The sequence below is a fragment of the Brachyhypopomus gauderio genome, chromosome 12 (assembly GCF_052324685.1).
Source record: "Brachyhypopomus gauderio isolate BG-103 chromosome 12, BGAUD_0.2, whole genome shotgun sequence".
Taxonomy (NCBI): Eukaryota; Metazoa; Chordata; class Actinopteri; order Gymnotiformes; family Hypopomidae; genus Brachyhypopomus; species Brachyhypopomus gauderio.
Window position 1 is genome coordinate 229,948 of NC_135222.1, and position 20,600 is coordinate 250,547.

At 41.6% G+C, this 20,600-nt stretch overlaps 1 protein-coding gene across 3 annotated transcripts; it reads right to left on the reverse strand.

Annotated features, from left to right (window-relative positions):
* Positions 1-18,478: 18,478 nt before the first annotated feature.
* On the reverse strand, positions 18,479-20,139 carry LOC143528494 (uncharacterized). 3 transcript variants are annotated; one of them, XR_013134478.1, is made up of 5 exons: positions 19,912-20,139; positions 19,420-19,817; positions 18,919-19,222; positions 18,718-18,843; positions 18,479-18,608 (listed from the first exon to the last, which is right to left on the reverse strand). XR_013134478.1 is itself a non-coding variant. In XM_077024179.1 (4 exons), the coding sequence occupies exons 1-2, from the start codon at positions 20,131-20,133 to the stop codon at positions 19,422-19,424; spliced, it is 618 nt and encodes a 205-aa protein (XP_076880294.1). In that variant the 5' UTR covers positions 20,134-20,139; the 3' UTR covers positions 18,950-18,984; positions 19,196-19,222; positions 19,420-19,421. The 3 variants fall into 3 exon arrangements, 1 of the variants encoding a protein (XP_076880294.1); XR_013134477.1 differs by having other exon boundaries at positions 18,718-19,222; XM_077024179.1 differs by lacking the exons at positions 18,479-18,608; positions 18,718-18,843 and having other exon boundaries at positions 18,950-18,984; positions 19,196-19,222.
* Between the last annotated feature and the right edge of the window lie 461 nt (positions 20,140-20,600).

Consider the following 20,600-nt stretch of genomic DNA (forward strand, 5'->3'; position numbering starts at 1 on the left):
GAAGAGAGTTCATGTCTCTGGTATGGATGAGCTTTGGAGAAGTATCCTCTGTGTTGAGACATGGCTGCTTAGAGACATGCCCACGATTTTCAACACAAATGGCTTTAAAAGTGTCATAAAAGGTGGCAATCATTGTCATTGTAAAAACATGCTTGTGACTCTTTAGTGCAGAGAATGGTCTCTTACAGTGGTCCTAGCCAAACCCTAAAGAAGTTGCTGGAGAAATATGCTGCCCTTGCCACATGTAAATAACGTTACCAGAGTCAAGCACCTCTGTGCTTGTAGACGAGTTGTGAAGCAGGCGACTCTGAATGTCGCGCGGCAGGAATTTGAATTCTTTAAGACTATAGATTGTGGAATGGAAAGCATAACGGAAGTAGCCTAGCTGCATGACGGAAGAATGATAAGAATAATGTATTGCAAAGACTAATCAGCTTAATAAATGATTAAACATGTGCAATTTGCTATATTGTGGTTTGCACTGGAGTAAAAGTTGGTAGACAAGTGCGTTCTTAAAAGGATGACAGACATAATTGTGGTGTGTGGAATATTGCAGCACACATGCTCTATATGCAGGAACGTTTGCTGTGATTCAACTTACACATAAAACACATATATGAATGGCATAAATGACAGGGCGACACACACACATGGTGGGTGTGACAATGACTGTACAGTCACATAAACAGACACAAGGCAAGGTAAACTAAATGATAGAAACAATTACACTAGCCCAAACGGCTTGGTTTATGTGATGGAATTGCTTGAAAGATGTTGGAGGCTGTGATCTTGCTGAAGAGAGTTCATGTCTCTGGTATGGATGAGCTTTGGAGAAGTATCCTCTGTGTTGAGACATGGCTGCTTAGAGACATGCCCACGATTTTCAACACAAATGGCTTTAAAAGTGTCATAAAAGGTGGCAATCATTGTCATTGTAAAAACATGCTTGTGACTCTTTAGTGCAGAGAATGGTCTCTTACAGTGGTCCTAGCCAAACCCTAAAGAAGTTGCTGGAGAAATATGCTGCCCTTGCCACATGTAAATAACGTTACCAGAGTCAAGCACCTCTGTGCTTGTAGACGAGTTGTGAAGCAGGCGACTCTGAATGTCGCGCGGCAGGAATTTGAATTCTTTAAGACTATAGATTGTGGAATGGAAAGCATAACGGAAGTAGCCTAGCTGCATGACGGAAGAATGATAAGAATAATGTATTGCAAAGACTAATCAGCTTAATAAATGATTAAACATGTGCAATTTGCTATATTGTGGTTTGCACTGGAGTAAAAGTTGGTAGACAAGTGCGTTCTTAAAAAGATGACAGACATAATTGTGGTGTGTGGAATATTGCAGCACACATGCTCTATATGCAGGAACGTTTGCTGTGATTCAACTTACACATAAAACACATATATGAATGGCATAAATGACAGTGCGACACACACACACACACACATGGTGGGTGTGACAATGACTGTAGAGTCACATAAACAGACACAAGGCAAGGTAAACTAAATGATAGAAACAATTACACTAGCCCAAACGGCTTGGTTTATGTGATGGAATTGCTTGAAAGATGTTGGAGGCTGTGATCTTGCTGAAGAGAGTTCATGTCTCTGGTATGGATGAGCTTTGGAGAAGTATCCTCTGTGTTGAGACATGGCTGCTTAGAGACATGCCCACGATTTTCAACACAGATGGCTTTAAAAGTGTCATGAAAGGTGGCAATCATTGTCATTGTAAAAACATGCTTGTGACTCTTTAGTGCAGAGAATGGTCTCTTACAGTGGTCCTAGCCAAACCCTAAAGAAGTTGCTGGAGAAATATGCTGCCCTTGCCACATGTAAATAACGTTACCAGAGTCAAGCACCTCTGTGCTTGTAGACGAGTTGTGAAGCAGGCGACTCTGAATGTCGCGCGGCAGGAATTTGAATTCTTTAAGACTATAGATTGTGGAATGGAAAGCATAACGGAAGTAGCCTAGCTGCATGACGGAAGAATGATAAGAATAATGTATTGCAAAGACTAATCAGCTTAATAAATGATTAAACATGTGCAATTTGCTATATTGTGGTTTGCACTGGAGTAAAAGTTGGTAGACAAGTGCGTTCTTAAAAGGATGACAGACATAATTGTGGTGTGTGGAATATTGCAGCACACATGCTCTATATGCAGGAACGTTTGCTGTGATTCAACTTACACATAAAACACATATATGAATGGCATAAATGACAGGGCGACACACACACATGGTGGGTGTGACAATGACTGTACAGTCACATAAACAGACACAAGGCAAGGTAAACTAAATGATAGAAACAATTACACTAGCCCAAACGGCTAGGTTTATGTGATGGAATTGCTTGAAAGATGTTGGAGGCTGTGATCTTGCTGAAGAGAGTTCATGTCTCTGGTATGGATGAGCTTTGGAGAAGTATCCTCTGTGTTGAGACATGGCTGCTTAGAGACATGCCCACGATTTTCAACACAGATGGCTTTAAAAGTGTCATGAAAGGTGGCAATCATTGTCATTGTAAAAACATGCTTGTGACTCTTTAGTGCAGAGAATGGTCTCTTACAGTGGTCCTAGCCAAACCCTAAAGAAGTTGCTGGAGAAATATGCTGCCCTTGCCACATGTAAATAACGTTACCAGAGTCAAGCACCTCTGTGCTTGTAGACGAGTTGTGAAGCAGGCGACTCTGAATGTCGCGCGGCAGGAATTTGAATTCTTTAAGACTATAGATTGTGGAATGGAAAGCATAACGGAAGTAGCCTAGCTGCATGACGGAAGAATGATAAGAATAATGTATTGCAAAGACTAATCAGCTTAATAAATGATTAAACATGTGCAATTTGCTATATTGTGGTTTGCACTGGAGTAAAAGTTGGTAGACAAGTGCGTTCTTAAAAGGATGACAGACATAATTGTGGTGTGTGGAATATTGCAGCACACATGCTCTATATGCAGGAACGTTTGCTGTGATTCAACTTACACATAAAACACATATATGAATGGCATAAATGACAGGGTGACACACACACATGGTGGGTGTGACAATGACTGTAGAGTCACATAAACAGACACAAGGCAAGGTAAACTAAATGATAGAAACAATTACACTAGCCCAGTGGTTCTCAAACTGTGGTACGCGTACCACTGGTGGTACGCAGAGCACCCCGCGGTGGTACGCCAGATGAACTCGGAAAATAAAAGATGTTTTGAGGTTTTTTTTTTTTTTTTTACACAACACATTTTTTTTTATTAAAACAGAATTATGACAAGTCCTGAAATTCAGAAACTAAAAGGGATTACTCGTATTATGTGCGGAGAAAATGTCGCTAAACAGTTCGACCTGGTGCATCTTTCAAACGACACGGTCACTCGCAGAATTGATGAAATGGTGGACAACGTCAGACAAACATTGACCGAGAGAATTAAAATGAGTAAATGCTTCTCACTGCAGTTAGATGAATCCATAGATGTCGCAGATTTAGCCAACTTGCTCGTTTACGTGCGATATGAGTATGAGGGCATGTCGCACGAAGACTTTTTGTGCTGTAAACCAACCACTACCAACACGAACTACAGGAGAACTACATTACAGGGTTGCCAACTTTTGACGTTCGCTTGGAGTGAGATTTTAACCTGGAGCCGGTGGCGAGTGTATTTTGTTGAGGGGGGGGGGGGGGGGGTGGCGAACGTAAAATGGACACAGATTCAGTGTTATATCGCCGGTGGATGGCGTGTGTCTCACGCTCAATGCGTGAGAGTTGGCAACCCTGACATTATAACATATGTGTGTAATGAGCAGGGTTGCCAAATGCGTGAGACACACGCATTTGACCGTCTTCACACGCCACACATCCGATTTCTCACGTCGACAAAAAAAAATCTAGTTTATTTACCTCTGATCCACATCTATGATTCAATGAGTTACTAGTTCGCTCTGGCGCCAACCATCGTGATATAATACTTAATTCGTGTCCATTTTACATCCTCCGGGTAACAATTTACATTCGTCCCCCCCCCCTCCGTCAACAACTTAAACTTGACAAACAGCTTTTTCTTTTTTTGGGGGGGGGGGGGGGTAGTAGGTGGTACGTGGAGGTTTTTCGTTTGACAGTTGGTGGTACTTTGTCTAAAAAGTTTGAGAACCACTGCACTAGCCCAAACGGCTTGGTTTATGTGATGGAATTGCTTGAAAGATGTTGGAGGCTGTGATCTTGCTGAAGAGAGTTCATGTCTCTGGTATGGATGAGCTTTGGAGAAGTATCCTCTGTGTTGAGACATGGCTGCTTAGAGACATGCCCACGATTTTCAACACATATGGCTTTAAAAGTGTCATGAAAGGTGGCAATCATTGTCATTGTAAAAACATGCTTGTGACTCTTTAGTGCAGAGAATGGTCTCTTACAGTGGTCCTAGCCAAACCCTAAAGAAGTTGCTGGAGAAATATGCTGCCCTTGCCACATGTAAATAACGTTACCAGAGTCAAGCACCTCTGTGCTTGTAGACGAGTTGTGAAGCAGGCGACTCTGAATGTCGCGCGGCAGGAATTTGAATTCTTTAAGACTATAGATTGTGGAATGGAAAGCATAACGGAAGTAGCCTAGGTGCATGACGGAAGAATGATAAGAATAATGTATTGCAAAGACTAATCAGCTTAATAAATGATTAAACATGTGCAATTTGCTATATTGTGGTTTGCACTGGAGTAAAAGTTGGTAGACAAGTGCGTTCTTAAAAGGATGACAGACATAATTGTGGTGTGTGGAATATTGCAGCACACATGCTCTATATGCAGGAACGTTTGCTGTGATTCAACTTACACATAAAACACATATATGAATGGCATAAATGACAGGGCGACACACACACATGGTGGGTGTGACAATGACTGTACAGTCACATAAACAGACACAAGGCAAGGTAAACTAAATGATAGAAACAATTACACTAGCCCAAACGGCTTGGTTTATGTGATGGAATTGCTTGAAAGATGTTGGAGGCTGTGATCTTGCTGAAGAGAGTTCATGTCTCTGGTATGGATGAGCTTTGGAGAAGTATCCTCTGTGTTGAGACATGGCTGCTTAGAGACATGCCCACGATTTTCAACACAGATGGCTTTAAAAGTGTCATGAAAGGTGGCAATCATTGTCATTGTAAAAACATGCTTGTGACTCTTTAGTGCAGAGAATGGTCTCTTACAGTGGTCCTAGCCAAACCCTAAAGAAGTTGCTGGAGAAATATGCTGCCCTTGCCACATGTAAATAACGTTACCAGAGTCAAGCACCTCTGTGCTTGTAGACGAGTTGTGAAGCAGGCGACTCTGAATGTCGCGCGGCAGGAATTTGAATTCTTTAAGACTATAGATTGTGGAATGGAAAGCATAACGGAAGTAGCCTAGCTGCATGACGGAAGAATGATAAGAATAATGTATTGCAAAGACTAATCAGCTTAATAAATGATTAAACATGTGCAATTTGCTATATTGTGGTTTGCACTGGAGTAAAAGTTGGTAGACAAGTGCGTTCTTAAAAAGATGACAGACATAATTGTGGTGTGTGGAATATTGCAGCACACATGCTCTATATGCAGGAACGTTTGCTGTGATTCAACTTACACATAAAACACATATATGAATGGCATAAATGACAGTGCGACACACACACACACACACACACACATGGTGGGTGTGACAATGACTGTAGAGTCACATAAACAGACACAACGCAAGGTAAACTAAATGATAGAAACAATTACACTAGCCCAAACGGCTTGGTTTATGTGATGGAATTGCTTGAAAGATGTTGGAGGCTGTGATCTTGCTGAAGAGAGTTCATGTCTCTGGTATGGATGAGCTTTGGAGAAGTATCCTCTGTGTTGAGACATGGCTGCTTAGAGACATGCCCACGATTTTCAACACAGATGGCTTTAAAAGTGTCATGAAAGGTGGCAATCATTGTCATTGTAAAAACATGCTTGTGACTCTTTAGTGCAGAGAATGGTCTCTTACAGTGGTCCTAGCCAAACCCTAAAGAAGTTGCTGGAGAAATATGCTGCCCTTGCCACATGTAAATAACGTTACCAGAGTCAAGCACCTCTGTGCTTGTAGACGAGTTGTGAAGCAGGCGACTCTGAATGTCGCGCGGCAGGAATTTGAATTCTTTAAGACTATAGATTGTGGAATGGAAAGCATAACGGAAGTAGCCTAGCTGCATGACGGAAGAATGATAAGAATAATGTATTGCAAAGACTAATCAGCTTAATAAATGATTAAACATGTGCAATTTGCTATATTGTTGTTTGCACTGGAGTAAAAGTTGGTAGACAAGTGCGTTCTTAAAAGGATGACAGACATAATTGTGGTGTGTGGAATATTGCAGCACACATGCTCTATATGCAGGAACGTTTGCTGTGATTCAACTTACACATAAAACACATATATGAATGGCATAAATGACAGGGCGACACACACACATGGTGGGTGTGACAATGACTGTACAGTCACATAAACAGACACAAGGCAAGGTAAACTAAATGATAGAAACAATTACACTAGCCCAAACGGCTTGGTTTATGTGATGGAATTGCTTGAAAGATGTTGGAGGCTGTGATCTTGCTGAAGAGAGTTCATGTCTCTGGTATGGATGAGCTTTGGAGAAGTATCCTCTGTGTTGAGACATGGCTGCTTAGAGACATGCCCACGATTTTCAACACAGATGGCTTTAAAAGTGTCATGAAAGGTGGCAATCATTGTCATTGTAAAAACATGCTTGTGACTCTTTAGTGCAGAGAATGGTCTCTTACAGTGGTCCTAGCCAAACCCTAAAGAAGTTGCTGGAGAAATATGCTGCCCTTGCCACATGTAAATAACGTTACCAGAGTCAAGCACCTCTGTGCTTGTAGACGAGTTGTGAAGCAGGCGACTCTGAATGTCGCGTGGCAGGAATTTGAATTCTTTAAGACTATAGATTGTGGAATGGAAAGCATAACGGAAGTAGCCTAGCTGCATGACGGAAGAATGATAAGAATAATGTATTGCAAAGACTAATCAGCTTAATAAATGATTAAACATGTGCAATTTGCTATATTGTGGTTTGCACTGGAGTAAAAGTTGGTAGACAAGTGCGTTCTTAAAAGGATGACAGACATAATTGTGGTGTGTGGAATATTGCAGCACACATGCTCTATATGCAGGAACGTTTGCTGTGATTCAACTTACACATAAAACACATATATGAATGGCATAAATGACAGGGTGACACACACACATGGTGGGTGTGACAATGACTGTACAGTCACATAAACAGACACAAGGCAAGGTAAACTAAATGATAGAAACAATTACACTAGCCCAAACGGCTTGGTTTATGTGATGGAATTGCTTGAAAGATGTTGGAGGCTGTGATCTTGCTGAAGAGAGTTCATGTCTCTGGTATGGATGAGCTTTGGAGAAGTATCCTCTGTGTTGAGACATGGCTGCTTAGAGACATGCCCACGATTTTCAACACAGATGGCTTTAAAAGTGTCATGAAAGGTGGCAATCATTGTCATTGTAAAAACATGCTTGTGACTCTTTAGTGCAGAGAATGGTCTCTTACAGTGGTCCTAGCCAAACCCTAAAGAAGTTGCTGGAGAAATATGCTGCCCTTGCCACATGTAAATAACGTTACCAGAGTCAAGCACCTCTGTGCTTGTAGACGAGTTGTGAAGCAGGCGACTCTGAATGTCGCGCTGCAGGAATTTGAATTCTTTAAGACTATAGATTGTGGAATGGAAAGCATAACGGAAGTAGCCTAGCTGCATGACGGAAGAATGATAAGAATAATGTATTGCAAAGACTAATCAGCTTAATAAATGATTAAACATGTGCAATTTGCTATATTGTTGTTTGCACTGGAGTAAAAGTTGGTAGACAAGTGCGTTCTTAAAAGGATGACAGACATAATTGTGGTGTGTGGAATATTGCAGCACACATGCTCTATATGCAGGAACGTTTGCTGTGATTCAACTTACACATAAAACACATATATGAATGGCATAAATGACAGTGCGACACACACACACACACACACACACATGGTGGGTGTGACAATGACTGTAGAGTCACATAAACAGACACAACGCAAGGTAAACTAAATGATAGAAACAATTACACTAGCCCAAACGGCTTGGTTTATGTGATGGAATTGCTTGAAAGATGTTGGAGGCTGTGATCTTGCTGAAGAGAGTTCATGTCTCTGGTATGGATGAGCTTTGGAGAAGTATCCTCTGTGTTGAGACATGGCTGCTTAGAGACATGCCCACGATTTTCAACACAGATGGCTTTAAAAGTGTCATGAAAGGTGGCAATCATTGTCATTGTAAAAACATGCTTGTGACTCTTTAGTGCAGAGAATGGTCTCTTACAGTGGTCCTAGCCAAACCCTAAAGAAGTTGCTGGAGAAATATGCTGCCCTTGCCACATGTAAATAACGTTACCAGAGTCAAGCACCTCTGTGCTTGTAGACGAGTTGTGAAGCAGGCGACTCTGAATGTCGCGCGGCAGGAATTTGAATTCTTTAAGACTATAGATTGTGGAATGGAAAGCATAACGGAAGTAGCCTAGCTGCATGACGGAAGAATGATAAGAATAATGTATTGCAAAGACTAATCAGCTTAATAAATGATTAAACATGTGCAATTTGCTATATTGTGGTTTGCACTGGAGTAAAAGTTGGTAGACAAGTGCGTTCTTAAAAGGATGACAGACATAATTGTGGTGTGTGGAATATTGCAGCACACATGCTCTATATGCAGGAACGTTTGCTGTGATTCAACTTACACATAAAACACATATATGAATGGCATAAATGACAGGGCGACACACACACATGGTGGGTGTGACAATGACTGTACAGTCACATAAACAGACACAAGGCAAGGTAAACTAAATGATAGAAACAATTACACTAGCCCAAACGGCTTGGTTTATGTGATGGAATTGCTTGAAAGATGTTGGAGGCTGTGATCTTGCTGAAGAGAGTTCATGTCTCTGGTATGGATGAGCTTTGGAGAAGTATCCTCTGTGTTGAGACATGGCTGCTTAGAGACATGCCCACGATTTTCAACACAGATGGCTTTAAAAGTGTCATGAAAGGTGGCAATCATTGTCATTGTAAAAACATGCTTGTGACTCTTTAGTGCAGAGAATGGTCTCTTACAGTGGTCCTAGCCAAACCCTAAAGAAGTTGCTGGAGAAATATGCTGCCCTTGCCACATGTAAATAACGTTACCAGAGTCAAGCACCTCTGTGCTTGTAGACGAGTTGTGAAGCAGGCGACTCTGAATGTCGCGCGGCAGGAATTTGAATTCTTTAAGACTATAGATTGTGGAATGGAAAGCATAACGGAAGTAGCCTAGCTGCATGACGGAAGAATGATAAGAATAATGTATTGCAAAGACTAATCAGCTTAATAAATGATTAAACATGTGCAATTTGCTATATTGTGGTTTGCACTGGAGTAAAAGTTGGTAGACAAGTGCGTTCTTAAAAGGATGACAGACATAATTGTGGTGTGTGGAATATTGCAGCACACATGCTCTATATGCAGGAACGTTTGCTGTGATTCAACTTACACATAAAACACATATATGAATGGCATAAATGACAGGGCGACACACACACATGGTGGGTGTGACAATGACTGTACAGTCACATAAACAGACACAAGGCAAGGTAAACTAAATGATAGAAACAATTACACTAGCCCAAACGGCTTGGTTTATGTGATGGAATTGCTTGAAAGATGTTGGAGGCTGTGATCTTGCTGAAGAGAGTTCATGTCTCTGGTATGGATGAGCTTTGGAGAAGTATCCTCTGTGTTGAGACATGGCTGCTTAGAGACATGCCCACGATTTTCAACACAGATGGCTTTAAAAGTGTCATGAAAGGTGGCAATCATTGTCATTGTAAAAACATGCTTGTGACTCTTTAGTGCAGAGAATGGTCTCTTACAGTGGTCCTAGCCAAACCCTAAAGAAGTTGCTGGAGAAATATGCTGCCCTTGCCACATGTAAATAACGTTACCAGAGTCAAGCACCTCTGTGCTTGTAGACGAGTTGTGAAGCAGGCGACTCTGAATGTCGCGCGGCAGGAATTTGAATTCTTTAAGACTATAGATTGTGGAATGGAAAGCATAACGGAAGTAGCCTAGCTGCATGACGGAAGAATGATAAGAATAATGTATTGCAAAGACTAATCAGCTTAATAAATGATTAAACATGTGCAATTTGCTATATTGTGGTTTGCACTGGAGTAAAAGTTGGTAGACAAGTGCGTTCTTAAAAAGATGACAGACATAATTGTGGTGTGTGGAATATTGCAGCACACATGCTCTATATGCAGGAACGTTTGCTGTGATTCAACTTACACATAAAACACATATATGAATGGCATAAATGACAGTGCGACACACACACACACACACACACACATGGTGGGTGTGACAATGACTGTAGAGTCACATAAACAGACACAACGCAAGGTAAACTAAATGATAGAAACAATTACACTAGCCCAAACGGCTTGGTTTATGTGATGGAATTGCTTGAAAGATGTTGGAGGCTGTGATCTTGCTGAAGAGAGTTCATGTCTCTGGTATGGATGAGCTTTGGAGAAGTATCCTCTGTGTTGAGACATGGCTGCTTAGAGACATGCCCACGATTTTCAACACAGATGGCTTTAAAAGTGTCATGAAAGGTGGCAATCATTGTCATTGTAAAAACATGCTTGTGACTCTTTAGTGCAGAGAATGGTCTCTTACAGTGGTCCTAGCCAAACCCTAAAGAAGTTGCTGGAGAAATATGCTGCCCTTGCCACATGTAAATAACGTTACCAGAGTCAAGCACCTCTGTGCTTGTAGACGAGTTGTGAAGCAGGCGACTCTGAATGTCGCGCGGCAGGAATTTGAATTCTTTAAGACTATAGATTGTGGAATGGAAAGCATAACGGAAGTAGCCTAGCTGCATGACGGAAGAATGATAAGAATAATGTATTGCAAAGACTAATCAGCTTAATAAATGATTAAACATGTGCAATTTGCTATATTGTTGTTTGCACTGGAGTAAAAGTTGGTAGACAAGTGCGTTCTTAAAAGGATGACAGACATAATTGTGGTGTGTGGAATATTGCAGCACACATGCTCTATATGCAGGAACGTTTGCTGTGATTCAACTTACACATAAAACACATATATGAATGGCATAAATGACAGGGCGACACACACACATGGTGGGTGTGACAATGACTGTACAGTCACATAAACAGACACAAGGCAAGGTAAACTAAATGATAGAAACAATTACACTAGCCCAAACGGCTTGGTTTATGTGATGGAATTGCTTGAAAGATGTTGGAGGCTGTGATCTTGCTGAAGAGAGTTCATGTCTCTGGTATGGATGAGCTTTGGAGAAGTATCCTCTGTGTTGAGACATGGCTGCTTAGAGACATGCCCACGATTTTCAACACAGATGGCTTTAAAAGTGTCATGAAAGGTGGCAATCATTGTCATTGTAAAAACATGCTTGTGACTCTTTAGTGCAGAGAATGGTCTCTTACAGTGGTCCTAGCCAAACCCTAAAGAAGTTGCTGGAGAAATATGCTGCCCTTGCCACATGTAAATAACGTTACCAGAGTCAAGCACCTCTGTGCTTGTAGACGAGTTGTGAAGCAGGCGACTCTGAATGTCGCGTGGCAGGAATTTGAATTCTTTAAGACTATAGATTGTGGAATGGAAAGCATAACGGAAGTAGCCTAGCTGCATGACGGAAGAATGATAAGAATAATGTATTGCAAAGACTAATCAGCTTAATAAATGATTAAACATGTGCAATTTGCTATATTGTGGTTTGCACTGGAGTAAAAGTTGGTAGACAAGTGCGTTCTTAAAAGGATGACAGACATAATTGTGGTGTGTGGAATATTGCAGCACACATGCTCTATATGCAGGAACGTTTGCTGTGATTCAACTTACACATAAAACACATATATGAATGGCATAAATGACAGGGTGACACACACACATGGTGGGTGTGACAATGACTGTACAGTCACATAAACAGACACAAGGCAAGGTAAACTAAATGATAGAAACAATTACACTAGCCCAAACGGCTTGGTTTATGTGATGGAATTGCTTGAAAGATGTTGGAGGCTGTGATCTTGCTGAAGAGAGTTCATGTCTCTGGTATGGATGAGCTTTGGAGAAGTATCCTCTGTGTTGAGACATGGCTGCTTAGAGACATGCCCACGATTTTCAACACAGATGGCTTTAAAAGTGTCATGAAAGGTGGCAATCATTGTCATTGTAAAAACATGCTTGTGACTCTTTAGTGCAGAGAATGGTCTCTTACAGTGGTCCTAGCCAAACCCTAAAGAAGTTGCTGGAGAAATATGCTGCCCTTGCCACATGTAAATAACGTTACCAGAGTCAAGCACCTCTGTGCTTGTAGACGAGTTGTGAAGCAGGCGACTCTGAATGTCGCGCGGCAGGAATTTGAATTCTTTAAGACTATAGATTGTGGAATGGAAAGCATAACGGAAGTAGCCTAGCTGCATGACGGAAGAATGATAAGAATAATGTATTGCAAAGACTAATCAGCTTAATAAATGATTAAACATGTGCAATTTGCTATATTGTTGTTTGCACTGGAGTAAAAGTTGGTAGACAAGTGCGTTCTTAAAAGGATGACAGACATAATTGTGGTGTGTGGAATATTGCAGCACACATGCTCTATATGCAGGAACGTTTGCTGTGATTCAACTTACACATAAAACACATATATGAATGGCATAAATGACAGTGCGACACACACACACACACACACACACATGGTGGGTGTGACAATGACTGTAGAGTCACATAAACAGACACAACGCAAGGTAAACTAAATGATAGAAACAATTACACTAGCCCAAACGGCTTGGTTTATGTGATGGAATTGCTTGAAAGATGTTGGAGGCTGTGATCTTGCTGAAGAGAGTTCATGTCTCTGGTATGGATGAGCTTTGGAGAAGTATCCTCTGTGTTGAGACATGGCTGCTTAGAGACATGCCCACGATTTTCAACACAGATGGCTTTAAAAGTGTCATGAAAGGTGGCAATCATTGTCATTGTAAAAACATGCTTGTGACTCTTTAGTGCAGAGAATGGTCTCTTACAGTGGTCCTAGCCAAACCCTAAAGAAGTTGCTGGAGAAATATGCTGCCCTTGCCACATGTAAATAACGTTACCAGAGTCAAGCACCTCTGTGCTTGTAGACGAGTTGTGAAGCAGGCGACTCTGAATGTCGCGCGGCAGGAATTTGAATTCTTTAAGACTATAGATTGTGGAATGGAAAGCATAACGGAAGTAGCCTAGCTGCATGACGGAAGAATGATAAGAATAATGTATTGCAAAGACTAATCAGCTTAATAAATGATTAAACATGTGCAATTTGCTATATTGTTGTTTGCACTGGAGTAAAAGTTGGTAGACAAGTGCGTTCTTAAAAGGATGACAGACATAATTGTGGTGTGTGGAATATTGCAGCACACATGCTCTATATGCAGGAACGTTTGCTGTGATTCAACTTACACATAAAACACATATATGAATGGCATAAATGACAGGGCGACACACACACATGGTGGGTGTGACAATGACTGTACAGTCACATAAACAGACACAAGGCAAGGTAAACTAAATGATAGAAACAATTACACTAGCCCAAACGGCTTGGTTTATGTGATGGAATTGCTTGAAAGATGTTGGAGGCTGTGATCTTGCTGAAGAGAGTTCATGTCTCTGGTATGGATGAGCTTTGGAGAAGTATCCTCTGTGTTGAGACATGGCTGCTTAGAGACATGCCCACGATTTTCAACACAGATGGCTTTAAAAGTGTCATGAAAGGTGGCAATCATTGTCATTGTAAAAACATGCTTGTGACTCTTTAGTGCAGAGAATGGTCTCTTACAGTGGTCCTAGCCAAACCCTAAAGAAGTTGCTGGAGAAATATGCTGCCCTTGCCACATGTAAATAACGTTACCAGAGTCAAGCACCTCTGTGCTTGTAGACGAGTTGTGAAGCAGGCGACTCTGAATGTCGCGTGGCAGGAATTTGAATTCTTTAAGACTATAGATTGTGGAATGGAAAGCATAACGGAAGTAGCCTAGCTGCATGACGGAAGAATGATAAGAATAATGTATTGCAAAGACTAATCAGCTTAATAAATGATTAAACATGTGCAATTTGCTATATTGTGGTTTGCACTGGAGTAAAAGTTGGTAGACAAGTGCGTTCTTAAAAGGATGACAGACATAATTGTGGTGTGTGGAATATTGCAGCACACATGCTCTATATGCAGGAACGTTTGCTGTGATTCAACTTACACATAAAACACATATATGAATGGCATAAATGACAGGGTGACACACACACATGGTGGGTGTGACAATGACTGTACAGTCACATAAACAGACACAAGGCAAGGTAAACTAAATGATAGAAACAATTACACTAGCCCAAACGGCTTGGTTTATGTGATGGAATTACTTGAAAGATGTTGGAGGCTGTGATCTTGCTGAAGAGAGTTCATGTCTCTGGTATGGATGAGCTTTGGAGAAGTATCCTCTGTGTTGAGACATGGCTGCTTAGAGACATGCCCACAATTTTCAACACAGATGGCTTTAAAAGTGTCATGAAAGGTGGCAATCATTGTCATTGTAAAAACATGCTTGTGACTCTTTAGTGCAGAGAATGGTCTCTTACAGTGGTCCTAGCCAAACCCTAAAGAAGTTGCTGGAGAAATATGCTGCCCTTGCCACATGTAAATAACGTTACCAGAGTCAAGCACCTCTGTGCTTGTAGACGAGTTGTGAAGCAGGCGACTCTGAATGTCGCGCGGCAGGAATTTGAATTCTTTAAGACTATAGATTGTAGAATGGAAAGCATAACGGAAGTAGCCTAGCTGCATGACGGAAGAATGATAAGAATAATGTATTGCAAAGACTAATCAGCTTAATAAATGATTAAACATGTGCAATTTGCTATATTGTGGTTTGCACTGGAGTAAAAGTTGGTAGACAAGTGCGTTCTTAAAAGGATGACAGACATAATTGTGGTGTGTGGAATATTGCAGCACACATGCTCTATATGCAGGAACGTTTGCTGTGATTCAACTTACACATAAAACACATATATGAATGGCATAAATGACAGGGCGACACACACACATGGTGGGTGTGACAATGACTGTACAGTCACATAAACAGACACAAGGCAAGGTAAACTAAATGATAGAAACAATTACACTAGCCCAAACGGCTTGGTTTATGTGATGGAATTGCTTGAAAGATGTTGGAGGCTGTGATCTTGCTGAAGAGAGTTCATGTCTCTGGTATGGATGAGCTTTGGAGAAGTATCCTCTGTGTTGAGACATGGCTGCTTAGAGACATGCCCACGATTTTCAACACAGATGGCTTTAAAAGTGTCATGAAAGGTGGCAATCATTGTCATTGTAAAAACATGCTTGTGACTCTTTAGTGCAGAGAATGGTCTCTTACAGTGGTCCTAGCCAAACCCTAAAGAAGTTGCTGGAGAAATATGCTGCCCTTGCCACATGTAAATAACGTTACCAGAGTCAAGCACCTCTGTGCTTGTAGACGAGTTGTGAAGCAGGCGACTCTGAATGTCGCGCGGCAGGAATTTGAATTCTTTAAGACTATAGATTGTGGAATGGAAAGCATAACGGAAGTAGCCTAGCTGCATGACGGAAGAATGATAAGAATAATGTATTGCAAAGACTAATCAGCTTAATAAATGATTAAACATGTGCAATTTGCTATATTGTGGTTTGCACTGGAGTAAAAGTTGGTAGACAAGTGCGTTCTTAAAAAGATGACAGACATAATTGTGGTGTGTGGAATATTGCAGCACACATGCTCTATATGCAGGAACGTTTGCTGTGATTCAACTTACACATAAAACACATATATGAATGGCATAAATGACAGTGCGACACACACACACACACACACACACATGGTGGGTGTGACAATGACTGTAGAGTCACATAAACAGACACAAGGCAAGGTAAACTAAATGATAGAAACAATTACACTAGCCCAAACGGCTTGGTTTATGTGATGGAATTGCTTGAAAGATGTTGGAGGCTGTGATCTTGCTGAAGAGAGTTCATGTCTCTGGTATGGATGAGCTTTGGAGAAGTATCCTCTGTGTTGAGACATGGCTGCTTAGAGACATGCCCACGATTTTCAACACAGATGGCTTTAAAAGTGTCATGAAAGGTGGCAATCATTGTCATTGTAAAAACATGCTTGTGACTCTTTAGTGCAGAGAATGGTCTCTTACAGTAGTCCTAGCCAAACCCTAAAGAAGTTGCTGGAGAAATATGCTGCCCTTGCCACATGTAAATAACGTTACCAGAGTCAAGCACCTCTGTGCTTGTAGACGAGTTGTGAAGCAGGCGACTCTGAATGTTGCGCGGCAGGAATTTGAATTCTTTAAGACTATAGATTGTGGAATGGAAAGCATAACGGAAGTAGCCTAGCTGCATGACGGAAGAATGATAAGAATAATGTATTGCAAAGACTAATCAGCTTAATAAATGATTAAACATGTGCAATTTGCTATATTGTGGTTTGCACTGGAGTAAAAGTTGGTAGACAAGTGCGTTCTTAAAAGGATGACAGACATAATTGTGGTGTGTGGAATATTGCAGCACACATGCTCTATATGCAGGAACGTTTGCTGTGATTCAACTTACACATAAAACACATATATGAATGGCATAAATGACAGGGTGACACACACACATGGTGGGTGTGACAATGACTGTACAGTCACATAAACAGACACAAGGCAAGGTAAACTAAATGATAGAAACAATTACACTAGCCCAAACGGCTTGGTTTATGTGATGGAATTGCTTGAAAGATGTTGGAGGCTGTGATCTTGCTGAAGAGAGTTCATGTCTCTGGTATGGATGAGCTTTGGAGAAGTATCCTCTGTGTTGAGACATGGCTGCTTAGAGACATGCCCACAATTTTCAACACAGATGGCTTTAAAAGTGTCATGAAAGGTGGCAATCATTGTCATTGTAAAAACATGCTTGTGACTCTTTAGTGCAGAGAATGGTCTCTTACAGTGGTCCTAGCCAAACCCTAAAGAAGTTGCTGGAGAAATATGCTGCCCTTGCCACATGTAAATAACGTTACCAGAGTCAAGCACCTCTGTGCTTGTAGACGAGTTGTGAAGCAGGCGACTCTGAATGTCGCGCGGCAGGAATTTGAATTCTTTAAGACTATAGATTGTAGAATGGAAAGCATAACGGAAGTAGCCTAGCTGCATGACGGAAGAATGATAAGAATAATGTATTGCAAAGACTAATCAGCTTAATAAATGATTAAACATGTGCAATTTGCTATATTGTGGTTTGCACTGGAGTAAAAGTTGGTAGACAAGTGCGTTCTTAAAAGGATGACAGACATAATTGTGGTGTGTGGAATATTGCAGCACACATGCTCTATATGCAGGAACGTTTGCTGTGATTCAACTTACACATAAAACACATATATGAATGGCATAAATGACAGGGCGACACACACACATGGTGGGTGTGACAATGACTGTACAGTCACATAAACAGACACAAGGCAAGGTAAACTAAATGATAGAAACAATTACACTAGCCCAAACGGCTTGGTTTATGTGATGGAATTGCTTGAAAGATGTTGGAGGCTGTGATCTTGCTGAAGAGAGTTCATGTCTCTGGTATGGATGAGCTTTGGAGAAGTATCCTCTGTGTTGAGACATGGCTGCTTAGAGACATGCCCACGATTTTCAACACAGATGGCTTTAACACTAGGAACCCGACGGCCGCGAAAATTTTCGCAAGGCTTAGTAAGGTCCATGTAGCCCACTCCCCTGCTGTGAAGAGATTAACGCCCATTGTCTTGGTAATGCGGTGGAAGCGTCTCACCCCCAGCTCATACGCCTGCCAAAGCACAAGCGGCTCACCTCGAAGCTCATACAAAGCACCAAACGTGATACTTCACGAAAAACTTGGTTACAAACAAGCAGACTGTATATGTTACCGATCCTACAACAAACAGCGGAAATTTTGTAGACTCGTGTTTCAAAAGATACAATTCAAGCGCACGTAGAGACGACAGTTTCTCAAATGAGTCCCGTCAAACAATAAAAACAAATAAAATGGTTTGAACCTCTTTGTATATTGTTTGAAGCTCTTTGTATATTTACTACACTATATAATATTTGTTACACTTTCTGTTTCCGCGTTTGAATTCGCGTTTGAAAAGCTAAGAAATTATATGGCGCAATTATATATATGGCTGATAAATGTTGTGATCTAAACAGCAGACTGGAAAAGGAGAGGAAAAGACAGGAAGAACAAATTCATGTGCTGTAAAACAACTTTATTTTGATCAAACATGGATGTCTATTCCGGGTTTCTTGAAGTGGAATGTCAAGAAAGTTGAGGGTGTCTTGAAGTTGAGGGTGTACTCGCCAGATGCACTTGCCGCATGCAACACACGCGTTGATGCTGTGGAGAACAATTCAAGGTACACCTTACATTTTGAATAAAATCTTTCAGAAGACAAAAATACGTAACATATGTGGTGTTACGTATGTAGGCCTACTTATCAACGTACCTTCATGTAGTTGTAGCCAACAGTTGCTACACAGCCAGGGTGTACTCGCCGCATGCAACGGGCCACCGGCGTGTTCCTGCGCGCACTGTGTATGCACGAACCTTCATGATGTCTGTCAACGGCGCACTGCAAAGAACAAAGTACATGTTATATTTTGAACGAATTTATTCATGTGTACCAGCCAGGGACCCTCTTTCTTACATTTGCGGCAGGTTCATCGTTCATCGCTGCCAAGGTCAACGGGCCACCGGCGTGTTCCTGCGCGCACTGTGTATGCACGCACAGAAGTACATGTTATATTTAGAACGAATTCATTCATGTATAAATTGATTCTGTGAAAATATCACAGGCATGGGTCATAACAGAACGGGAATCCAATTCCAGCAACCATGAGAAAAATAACCAGCAACCACGACGAGAAATAAACAGAGGACTAACACGGAAACAGACATGAAATGGCAGGAGATGCGGGGCAGACCGTGACACCGGGTTTCATGATGTGCGACTGTGGAACAGAAAGAGAAGAGATTTTTGGTTATGTTCAAATAATAGTGTGTGTGTATATATATGTGTGTGTGATTGGTTGTCTGTAACGTAGCTGTGTTAACAATTGTAAAGCGCCTTGGGTATTTAGATAAGGCGCTATATAAATTGAAACATTAATTCATTCATATATATATATAAATATACTTATCGACGTACCTTCATGTAGTTTTAGGTACACAGTTGCCACACAGCCAGGGACACTCTGCCCTACACTTGCGACAGGTGTACTTGCCGCATGCAGCGCACGGGGTTATGCTGTGGTTCCGGTTGCAGTTTGTCTGCACCTGACACGTAGTCTTCTTTCCAGGAGCAGGCGAAGGACGTGGCGTTCTCTTCAACTCCTTTTTCTGTAGGAAACGAAGACGGAGTTCCTCAGCAAGAGTACACATAAAAACTCTCCTACTCTCTGTGGACCCCGTACATGCCGTGTACAAAACATGCGCGTTCATCGCTGCCAGGTCAAGTATGTTATAAAACACTGCAACGGGCCACCGGCGTGTTCCTGCGCGCACTGTGTATGCACGCGCCTTCTGGTCCATGATGTCAACGGCGCACTGCAAAGAACAAATACAAAGAAGTACATGTTATATTTTGAATAAATTCATTCATGTATGATAAATTGATTTATCAATGCCAACACATGCATACCTTCGTCCGGTTGTAGTCCGTCACAGTGTTTGGCTTCTTTTTGCGGTCGTCTGCAATCTCCACGTGCGTGTGCATAGTGCTCAGAACGCAAACTGTTTTGTTGGGCTTGGAGGCATACACCGTCAGAAGCGCATCATCGGATCTGTACACCTCCGTTGACAACTTCTCACGTCCCTTGGCGTTTTTGGCTTCCAAAGGAACTTCTCGGCGAATCTTGTTCATTGTCCCAAGCAGAGTCGTGTTGCATTCGAATGTCCGAAAATCGCAGCAAATCTGTCGCTCTTTGCACGCTCCGCACGGGTGTCCTTATTATCAAAGCGCAAGTACCGCATGATTTCTTGGTAGCGGTCCCGTGCCATTGTCTCCTGGATCGAAGGCACAGCGAACATTGCCGACCAACAGTCCGACATCGCTCCAACTGGACAGAGGACTGCTCGTAGAAATAGGATTGCTACGAATGCCATAAACTCGCTGACCGACAAACTCCAGCTGCTGTCTGTTCTGCGGGCTTCATGGACAGTGCAGTCTGTGATGATTCGCAGCATCTCCATGTCGAGCAAACACAGAAAACTCTGCAGTCTGCTTGTGATCCTACGCTGTATTAGTAAAAGTAAACAAATGACGCTAGGTAAATTACACGTACTAAATATCATTCAAACACAAGCAGAAACACTGGAAAGAAATATGAA

Excerpts from the sequence above, each read along its gene's own strand:
- LOC143528494 (XM_077024179.1), bottom strand. The coding sequence starts at position 20,133 with ATGAACAAGATTCGCCGAGAAGTTCCTTTGGAAGCCAAAAACGCCAAG. Across the intron at positions 19,818-19,911 it reads CGGACTACAACCGGACGAAG|TGCGCCGTTGACATCATGGA; the intron begins GTATGCATGTGT and ends TGTTCTTTGCAG.